Genomic DNA, 10,896 nt, shown 5'->3' with positions numbered 1-10,896 from the left:
AATATGCAAAACTACAAGTTTGGGGATGTGATACATCTCCGTCGTATCTACTTTTCCAAACACTTTTGCCCTTGTTTTGGACTCTAACTTGCATGATTTGAATGGAACTAACCCGGACTGACGTTGTTTTCAGCAGAATTGCCATGGTGTTATTTATGTGCAGAAACAAAAGTTCTCGGAATGACCATTATATCCTACTCATGCTTGCATTCGGTGTTGATTAATTTTAATGCATGTTCATGACTGTTGTCGCTCTCTAGCTGGTCACTTCCCAGTCTTTTGTTAGCCTTCACCTGTACTAAGCGGGAATACTGCTTGTGCATCCAACTCCATAAACCCCAAAGTTATTCCATATGAGTCCACCATACCTACCTATATACGATATCTACCTGCCGTTCCAAGTAAATTTGTATGTGCCAAACTATACACCTTCAAATAAATATCCTGTTTGTATGCTCGAATAGCTCATGTATCAACTAGGTCCGTCCGTATCTTCCATGTTAGGCGGGTTAGTCTCAAGAGGAGTCGACTCCGCTCCTCACTCATGATAAAGTGGCTGGTCACCGGGATGCCCAGTCCCATGCTTTATGCAAACTAAATCAAAATAATTGCAAACAAAATTCCCCCTGGGACTCTTGTTAGTTAGAGGCAGTCGTTGTTTCGAGCAAGCCATGGATTGATGCTTGTTGGTGGAAGGGGGAGTGTAAACTTTACCATTCTGTTTGGGAACCGCCTATAATGTGTGTAGCTTGGAAGATATTGCCATCTCTTGGTTGTTATGTTGACAATGAAAGTATACCGCTCAAAATATTATTCACCTCTATTTCAAAACCGAGCTCTGGCACCTCTACAAATCCCTGCTTCCCTCTGTGAAGGGCCTATCTATTTACTTTCATGTTGAGTCATCATCCTCTTATTAAAAAGCACCGGTTGGAGAGCACCGCTGTCATTTGCATTCATTACTGTTAGTTTACATTGAGTATGACTTGACTGGATCTCTTTTACCATGAATTACAATGTCTAGTCAGGCCTTGATCTTTAAAGGTGCTCTGCATTTATGTTTTGCGGTCTCAGAAAGGGCTAGCGAGATACCATCTTGTTATATCATATTATGATTGTTTTGAAAAAGTGTTGTCATCCGAGATTTATTATTATTGCTCACTAGTTGATTATGCCATTGATATGAGTAAACATGAGACCTATGCGTTATTGTGAATGTGGTTAGTCATAATCTTTGTTGAAAACTTGAATGCTAGCTTTACATATTTACAACAACAAGAGCAAACAGAGTTTGTAAAAGTTTTTCTTTATCACTTTCAGTTTATCAACTGAATTGCTTGAGGACAAGCAAAGGTTTAAGCTTGGGGGAGTTGATACGTCTCCGTTGTATCTACTTTTCCAAACACTTTTGCCCTTGTTTTGGACTCTAACTTGCACGATTTGAATGGAACTAACCCGGACTGACGCTGTTTTCAGCAGAATTGCTATGGTGTTATTTATGTGCAGAAACAAAAGTTCTCAGAATGACCTGAAACTTCACGGAACATCTTTTCAGAAATAATAAAAAATCCTTGCAAAAGATGAAGGCCAGGGGCCCACCACCTGTCCACGAGGGTGGGGGGCGCGCATGCCCCCCTACCTCGTGGACCCCCTGGAGCTCCTCCGACCTCAACTCCAACTCTATATATTTGGTTTCGGTGAGAAAAAAATGAGAGAGAAGAATTCATCGCGTTTTACGATACGGAGCCGCCGCCAAGCCCTAAAACCTCCCGGGAGGGCTGATCTGGAGTCCGTTCGGGGCTCCGGAGAGGGGAATCCGTCGCCATCGTCATCATCAACCATCCTCCATCACCATTTCATGATGCTCACCGCTGTGCGTGAGTAATTCCATCGTAGGCTTGCTGGACGGTGATGGGTTGGATGAGATTTATCATGTAATCGAGTTAGCTTTGTTAGGGTTTGATACCTAGTATCCACTATGTTTTGAGATTGATGTTGCTATGACTTTGCTATGCTTAATGCTTGTCACTAGGGCCCGAGTGCCATGATTTCAGATCTGAACCTATTGTGTTTTCATCAATATATGAGAGTTCTTGATCCTATCTTGCAAGTCTATAGTCACCTATTATGTGGTATGATCCGTTAACCCCGAAGTGACAATAATCGGGATATTTACCGGTGATGACCATAGTTTGAGGAGTTCATGTATTAACTATGTGCTAATGCTTTGTTCTGGTACTCTATTAAAACGAGGCCTTAATATCCCTTAGTTTCCATTAGGACCCCGCTGCCACGGGAGGGTAGGACAAAAGATGTCATGCAAGTTCTTTTCCATAAGCACGTATGACTATATTCGGAATACATGCCTACATTACATTGATGAATTGGAGCTAGTTCTGTGTCACCCTAGGTTATGACTATTACATGATGAACCGCATCCGGCATAATTCTCTATCACCGATCCATTGCCTATGAGCTTTCCATATATTGTTATTCGCTTATTTACTTTTCCATTGCTATTGTTATCATAACTACAAAATACCAAAAACATTACTTTTGCTATCATTACCTTTTGCTACCGCTACCACTACTATCATATTACTTTGCTACTAAACACGTTGCTGCAGATATTAAGTTTCCAGGTGTGGTTGAATTGACAACTCAACTGCTAATACTTGAGAATATTCTTTGGCTCCCCTTGTGTCGAATCAATAAATTTGGGTTGAATACTCTACCCTCGAAAACTGTTGCGATCGCCTATACTTGTGGGTTATCAGGATGATGAATTTTTTATGTCCACTACTTATTGTAATGGTCATGATTGGGGTGATGCTTCTTATGATCTTGAAAATTTATTTAAGCCTCATGTTGAATATGATATTGATAATAATGTTCTCAATATTAGTGAAAGTGGGTTTAGAAGAGTGTCAACTTTTAAAAAAATCTCACATATTTGGAGCGTGTTCAATCTTATGAAATTATTGATAAAATTGGGTTTGGAGAGGTCATGATTTTAGTTGATGTTAGTCCCACTATCTTGGAAGACTATAAGATTGGCATGCATATGTGTCATAAAGAGAATGTTTTACACGATAGTCATATTGTTGAATTTGAATGTGATCCTCCATGTAATTATTATGATAGAGACAAATATGATTGTAGAAATCTTCATTTTACTAAATTACCTCTCTTCATGTTGATATTGCTATTGCTTTTTTCTTCTTCCTTGCTTATGCTTGGTTTTGCTTGCCCTTATAACTTGTTTTCTTATAAAATGCCTATGCATAGGAAGTACGTTAGACTTAAATGTATTTTTCACATGTTTTATGATGCTCTTCTTGTGCTTCAATTCTTGTCTTTCATGTGAGCATCAATGAAATTTCAAAGCCTATCTTAATGACAATAAAGAAAAAGCATGTTGGGAGACAACCCAACTTGTTTTCTTTTCTGTTTTTTGTGTCCACACAATTATGCTACTGTTATGCTTGTCTGTTTATGTTTTAATTTGTATTTGTGCCAAGTAAAGCATTTGTGATGATTTGGTTGATAGTTGGCTTGATTCTTTGAAAAAACATAAACTTTTGCGTCCAGTCTTAGAATTGTTTAAATTCACTGTAACATGATAAAATTCTGAATTGTTTATACATGAATTATATACAAATCACCCACGTTGTCCTAATGTTTCAGAATTTTTGGAGTTACAGAAGTATTGCGTTTGTTCAGATCATTACAAACTGTCCTGTTTTTGACAGATTATGTTTTCATTACGTAGTTTGCTTGTTTTAATGATGTTATGGATTATGTCGGGGGTGTAAGTCATGGAGAAGTTACAATACAATAGGTATTATGCAATAATAAAATATCGGGGGTATAAGTCATGTGAGTTGCCCGGCATGCCGACCTCTATTCGTGTGGCACGGCCCTGCCACAGGCAGCCGCAAGGGCGGTCACCTCGAGCTTCTGCTCCGTCGAAAGGCTCTCCCACAACGAGTTTCCGCTCGCGGTCATGGCGGACGTAGTGCACGGGAGGAGGATGTAGAGCAGACTTGGTGTGATGTGGTTTAAGCCAGGAGTGGTCACATGTAAATAGTGGATGTCAGCGATGCCAAGCGTCCGGGTGTGTCAATGCGAGGGCTTGATAGTTGGTTTCTCGGCTAGCGTACATGTTTAATGGCGACAAAGAGACGGACTGGCATTGAACATGCGGGGTAGATGTATGTCCCGCCCCGTCCAATAAGGCCTCCCCGGCACTGAACAGGCGTACCGGGGAGGAAGTGCGGGTGTCGTCCTAGTCCGCGAGCTCGTGCAATGATAGCGCCAGTGACAGGTCATATCCGCTCTGGGCCGGTGTCAATGCGAAGCGGCCACTCTAAAGCGGCATGAATGCGGGCTGATTTCTTCGGGCGAGAAAGGGCGCGTCCGAGGGAGAAGGGTTTCGATAGGCCATGGTTGTTGGAGTCATACATGGCAGTGGTCCGAACACCCGCAAAGCCATCTCCCTCGGTTTGTTTTCGGTTTACGAGAAAAAAGACATCCGAACAGCCAAACGGAAGGATATAAACCCCGTTGAATGACAAAACACGTTTGGACCGCGTGGTCTAGACTGTCACGTTGAAGATGGCTTACTTGTCGACATAAAATCTCCACCGTCAAAAGAAGTAAAAAGAGTGTGGTAAAACCAGACTCGATTCTGGCATCTAGTTCCCGGGGCAAGCCAATTAAGCCGTGGCAGGGGCAGGACGCACGCACGCACGCACGCAAGGCCAGCGTCAGCTTGGACCACAGCAAACAGCAGGCCTATTTCACTCGCCCATCGTCCTCTTTCGCTCCCTCCATTCTCCATTTCATCTCGCTCGCTTTCGCTTTCTCAGCTTATTACCACTTCCCCCTCCCCTCGCCCTCCCTTTCACCGCCTCGCTCTCCTCCCCTCGCCTGCCTTTGCAGAAAGAAAGGCGCCCCGGCCCGAACCCACACCAACACCAGCAGCCGAGCTGAGCTGAGCACCCGTCGAGGAATCGACGACAAGAAAAGAGAGCCAGCGAGCGAGAGAGAGATAAAAGGCGCGAGGGAGGGAGGAAGGGAAGGCTACAGCAGCGGAGACAGAGGGAGATACCACCAGCACCAGGCCAGCCAGCCAGGCCCGGCGCTCGGAAAGTGCGGAGCCGTTTCCCCTCCACCTCCACTCTCTCCAGGGCCACACCCCACCCAGCTCCTGCTCTACCTCGCTGCCCGCCACCCACCGCGTACGTGCGTACGTGCGGGCGCTCGCCATGTCGTCTCCCGCCGGCGGGTACGGCGGCGGCGCCGAGGCCCACCACCACCAGCCGCAGCACAACGGCCACATGCTGCTTCATAACCATGCACACCACATGGCGGCCGCGGCCGCCGCGGCGTCGGGCGGGCAGCTCTACCACGTGCCGCAGCACAGCCGTCGCGAGAAGCTCCGCTTCCCGCCGGACGCCGCCGCGGACGACTCGCCCCCGACCCCTCTCGCCCACCACCACCACCACCAGCAGCAGCAGCACCAGGCCGGGGCGTGGCCGCCTCCGGCCTTCTACTCCTACGCGTCCTCCTCCTCCTCCTACTCGCCGCACAGCCCGACGATGCCGCAGGGCCAGCAGCTGGTTCTCAACGGGCTCACCGCCCAGCAGGTCACCGCGCAGCAGTTCCCGCAGATCCCCACGCAGAACTTCTCGCTCTCCCTCTCCTCCGCCTCCTCCAACCCCGCCACCACGCCCCCGGCGCCCAGGAAGCAGGAGCCAGGAGCCGCCGCGCCGGCCGCGGGGCCGTACGGGCCCTTCACCGGCTACGCCACGGTGCTCGGGCGATCCAGGTTCCTCGGCCCGGCGCAGAAGCTGCTCGAGGAGATCTGCGACGTGGGAGGCGCGGCCGCGCACGTCGACCACAGCGTCCCGGACGAGGGCCTCCTCGACGCGGACGCCATGGACGGCGCCGACGACGCGGCCGGCCACGAGCTGGACACCTCCGGCCCCATGTCCGGCGCCGAGCAGCAGTGGAAGAAGACTCGGCTCATCTCCATGATGGAAGAGGTGAGCCACGACGCCGCTCGCTCCAAATTCCCGACTTTTTCCGCCTCTTTCGCTTGGACGCCGCCACTGCAATTCTCCGGCTGGCTCCTCGGCCGGGAGCGCGAGGAATCTTGCACACAGCGGTCACATCACCAGCGATGCGGCCGTGGCTTTGCCTGCTTTTATTCACTGTGCTTCCGCGGTTGCATGTGCTTTTGATTTGATGATCATTTCCATGGCTGCTGTTACATTTGCTCGGATTTTCCTTTTCTCCTTTCTCCACAGTGCCGCACTGTTGGACGCCCAACAATTTGCTGCTCGCCTTTTTTCTCATCAGAGGATCAAAGATTGGATGTTGATTAGTTTCGCCGCACTAAGCACACCTTTTGCAAATATCATCTGCTACATGAAACCTCAACTGATTAGCAGCGTCCTCGGACGCTTTGGGACGGTAGGTGATGCTGGAAACTAGTAGCAAAACTTTGGCCTGTCATGTCAAGAAAACCGTGTTGTTTCATCTCTCACATGGTTAGGATAGGAGTGCTTGACCCTCTCGCAGCGTCCTCTTCCAGCCTCTGGGGCAATACATAACATGGGAATCTACGTACGATGTAGAAAGCTTCCATTTATGGAGCTCTCACTCTCAGCCTCGGTCGCAGTAGGCGAACTTGCTTGTCTGACCTCTTTATTAATGGCGTCTTACTTCTATAGTTGGGAAGTAGGCTTTGCTTTGTTCATGTCACATCCACATGAAATCCAAAGCTAGCTCCCGGCAAACGGCAAAGAAAATCTTTCCCATCTTCTTAGACGTCATGAGTAGCAGCTGCTTATCTCTAATCAAGCACCGTACTTACTAATCCAGCTACAATGAACCTCTCTCATCGTAGGTGTGCAAGAGGTACCGGCAGTACTACCAGCAGGTGCAGGCCGTGATCGCCTCGTTCGAGAGCGTGGCCGGGTTCAGCAACGCCGCCCCGTTCACGGCGCTGGCGCTGAGGGTGATGGCCAGGCACTTCAGGTGCATCAAGGGCATGATCCTCAGCCAGCTGCGCAACACCAGCAAGATGCCCGTCAAGGAAGGCATGAGCAAGGACATCACCATCTTCGGCCTCGGCGGCGGCGGCGCCCCCGTCGGCGGCTTCCAGAGGGGCGGCAGCGTGAACGGCTTCGGCCAGCCGCACAACATCTGGCGCCCCCAGAGGGGCCTCCCGGAGCGCTCCGTGACGGTCCTCCGGGCTTGGCTCTTCGAGCACTTCCTGCACCCGTAAGTTGTTTTATTACTATCTGCTTATGGTAATTGGCATTAGCACTAGACGACGTACTCTGCGCCTTTCCAAGATAATAATGTGTCTTTGCATGATGGCGCTACATCAACATGATTATGCTGGGCCTGGACCTCTAGTTGTTTTAGCTGATAGCAAGCAATCCTCGGTGTCGAAATCATTAGGATGGCCGAGCATGAGCGATGGAGTGTCATGGCATGGCATGCCTTGGCTTGGCTTGGCTTCCAAATCATTCTATTGGATTGCAGCTAATAAGACTATCAGTCACAGCTTTTAGGACTTTGTGTATTTTGAGCTGTGCACATCATCAATTTGCTAACAGTCCGGGTCCTCCATTTTGCATCTTTTCTTAGATTCAGACATTACATGACTTTCTAACTATCATTAGGTGAGTGGCTTTATGGATTTGGTTAGGGCGTTCAATTAGTTGTATATGTTGCTTGTTTTGTTATACACTGATTGCGAAACAACTTGTGAGTGAGATTACTTCTAATCCAGTTTTAGGGGCGCACCTACCCATAGGAAGATGAAACATCATCATTATTTTGGTTGTTTTGCCTATTACATCCATCTTTTGTACTACAATCTGGTTTTTCCATGATGTATGACCTGGTGGTTACATCAGGGTTGATTGGTGCAATGTTAGCATATTCAGTCGTTGTTCATTATAACTTTATAATGCCAGATATCTGGTTTTTCCATGATGTATGACCTGGTGGTTACATCAGGTTGATTGGTGCAATGTTAGCATATTCAGTTGTTGTTCATTATAACTTTATAATGCCAGATCTTTCCATTTCCAACTGGATTTGGTATTATATATTGAGTAGTACCCTTTTTTCATTATTGCGTCAATATTTCAAACCTCTAGAAAGAAAAGGTTGATAATTGTCAATTCATGTCCTTTTCGTGTGATCCCACACCAATCAGTGCTTAGATTTAACTTGCTCTTCTTTACAAAAAGGCCTACTTGGATGGTGCTAGACCGATTAGAAACAATCTTTAAGATGAAACCTTTATTTTTGGTATGTCGCTTAGGGTTATGAATGTTTAAGCTGAATAATAAAAGAACCATGACAGGCATCCTAGCACAAGAATTTTGTTTGATCCCCTGATCTAACGCTACCTGGCTTGTTTTCTAGGACCCCTTTTCTATTCACACTGGGCAATCAAATATAATTGTTAGATCCCACATCAATCAGTGCTTAGATTTTAACCTACTCTTAAAAAAGTGGTGTGCATGGATGGTGCTAGACTGATAAAAGAAATTCTCTAAGACCACCAAAGCCTTTATTTTGGGGATATGCTGCTCGGACTTATGCATGTTGAGACTGAATAAAGAGAAGCATGACAGGCACCGGCATCCTAATCTGGCTTGTTTTGCACTCATTTTCTGTTCACACTGGGCAATCTCATATAATAGTTGCATGCCGAACATCTTTATGATCTTTATACCCATTTCCCTTTTGAATGTGTTACAATCAAGAGTACTGCATGCTGCATTAGTCTGATATTTTGGATGAAACCTTGCAGGTATCCTACTGACGGCGACAAGCAAATGCTGGCCAAGCAGACGGGCCTAACAAGGAATCAGGTGAACAGCAAAGCTGGTCACTGTTGCCACTAGCATGTCATTTTGTTTCTGGAGCTTGGTTGACATGTTGGGTTAATAATGGTGGTGCAGGTGTCGAACTGGTTCATCAACGCGAGGGTGAGGCTCTGGAAGCCAATGGTGGAGGAGATCCACAACCTGGAGATGAGGCAGGTCCACAAGCACTCGCCGCACGACAAGGGCCAGCAGCACGGCGCCCACGGCCAGGCTCACCAGCACTCGTCGCAGCAGCAGCAGCAGCAGCGCAGCGGCAAGCGGTCCGAGCCCTGCGACTCGCACCCCGGCCAGAGCAGCGGCGTCACCAGGAACCACCACCACCACCACAACGCCGCCGCCGCCGCCTCCTCCCACGGCGGTGGCTTCCCGGACGACCTCTCCCAGATGTCCCACTCCATGCAGCAGGGCCAGGTGACCTTCACCGGCTACGGCGCGCTGCCCTCCCACCACCAGCAGCAGCACGGCGGCATGGCGTCGCCGCAGCACCACCACCACCATCACGTCGGCGTCGGCGGGGCGGGGAATGCTGGCGGCGGCGGCGGCGGCGTGTCGCTCACCCTCGGCCTCCACCAGAACAACAGGGTCTGCTTCGGGGAGCCGCTGCCGGCCAACCTCGCGCACCGGTTCGGGCTGGAGGACGTGGTGAGCGACCCCTACGTGATGGGCTCGTTCGGCGGCGGCCAGGACCGGCACTTCGCCAAGGAGATCGGCGGCCACCTGCTCCACGATTTCGTCGGCTGATCGCCGCTGCCGGTGCTCAGCCCAGCTCGCTCCCCGCTGATGCACATTTGTTGTAATGTACGCACGCACGCACTACTAGTATGCTAGGATGGTATATAGTAAGTCAATCATCACAATCACTTGGCGGCTCGGCTCCATGATCGGTCGACATGAGCACGGTCGATTCCTTCGGAGGGCGGATGAAACATTGACGTGCCCTCTCCCATGTACTAAGATCCAAAATTCAAAAGGCTGTCCAACATTCAAACACCCTGTGGGCTACACAGAGCTTGAAAATCACCTTGTTCCAAACGGCCTCATGGTCTCCTGCCATTTGTCCTGGAGCTTTTGGATTAACCTGTGGTGATCAATGAAATGCTTGCATGTGTTCCCACATGGTATGCCCAAAAGTGTTGGAGATCGCAGAGTTACCACCAGTATTACTACTGTACTGCAGCTCCTTGTTTATGGCCAAAAGTTCTAGTTTTACCATTACTGTGCCGCAGCTGAAGCTTTCAACCGGTCTCTGTAGAATATGACCATCCTCCCGCCAGTTACGTTAGCCTTTCGATGCCATATGATATGAACGAAACCCGCTGCGTTAGTTAGTCTTTTGATGTGCGGTTATATTATTAATACTAATCACGCCGTCGTTTCCGTTATCCGCTGTATCCATCGATGGGGGTAGCCTCCTAAAGTCTGGACAGCCCATGATTTGGACGCCTGTTGACCCCTAATTGGCCCCGTCACGCTAGCAAATTGTCTATCATCGGGGCTAGCAGCGGTAGATTCGGCCTACCCTTTCGATCACGGATCTGCGCACTAAACAACCGCCACAGTGCCCCAAATGGCATGGCATGGCCATGATGACGGATCCTGGCTGCGCTGTCAGTGTCGTGCTGTGTAGGAGTATTTCTACCATATTATCACTAGTAGTAGGAGTATTATATTAAGCCCATGCACGGTAATAGTACCTGCCGCCGCATGGTTAACCGCGCTGGTTCTGTCCGGCTTCGCAGCGGTAGAATCGGGTCTGTGTATATGTGTCTGGCGCGATGATTCTATAGGTGTGCTGTGTTGGCTGGTGATTGGTGGTGGGCAGGGCAGCAGGCCGGCAGCGTATCGGCCGTGGGCGGGGGTGGCGCCATGCACGTTGTTTTTCCCGGGAGGGAATCCGGCCGCGGCAGTGAGCGCTGTAACTAGGGGCTAGGGAGGACGTACTTTGGCCTGCAGAGACTGCAGTGACTACTGCTCA

The 10,896-nt window shown here is 48.9% G+C and overlaps 1 protein-coding gene across 1 annotated transcript; it reads left to right on the top strand.

Moving 5' to 3' along the window:
* Positions 1-4,826: 4,826 nt before the first annotated feature.
* On the top strand, positions 4,827-9,953 carry LOC125545283 (BEL1-like homeodomain protein 9). Its single transcript, XM_048709176.1, has 4 exons — positions 4,827-6,050; positions 6,917-7,293; positions 8,846-8,906; positions 8,997-9,953. The coding sequence occupies exons 1-4, from the start codon at positions 5,271-5,273 to the stop codon at positions 9,660-9,662; spliced, it is 1,884 nt and encodes a 627-aa protein (XP_048565133.1). The 5' UTR covers positions 4,827-5,270; the 3' UTR covers positions 9,663-9,953.
* The last annotated feature ends 943 nt before the right edge of the window (positions 9,954-10,896 follow it).

Source organism: Triticum urartu, chromosome 3 (assembly GCF_003073215.2).
Source record: "Triticum urartu cultivar G1812 chromosome 3, Tu2.1, whole genome shotgun sequence".
NCBI classification, from domain to species: domain Eukaryota; kingdom Viridiplantae; phylum Streptophyta; class Magnoliopsida; order Poales; family Poaceae; genus Triticum; species Triticum urartu.
The sequence above is the reverse complement of the archived record's forward strand: the minus strand, read 5'-3'. Positions and strand labels throughout refer to the sequence as shown.

What these genes read in the sequence shown, in the direction of transcription:
- LOC125545283 (XM_048709176.1), top strand. Translation starts at nt 5,271, where the DNA reads ATGTCGTCTCCCGCCGGCGGGTACGGCGGCGGCGCCGAGGCCCACCAC. An exon ending in TTCGAGCACTTCCTGCACCC is followed by an intron (nt 7,294 to 8,845) that starts GTAAGTTGTTTT and finishes GAAACCTTGCAG; the next exon opens with GTATCCTACTGACGGCGACA. An exon ending in CGGGCCTAACAAGGAATCAG is followed by an intron (nt 8,907 to 8,996) that starts GTGAACAGCAAA and finishes ATGGTGGTGCAG; the next exon opens with GTGTCGAACTGGTTCATCAA.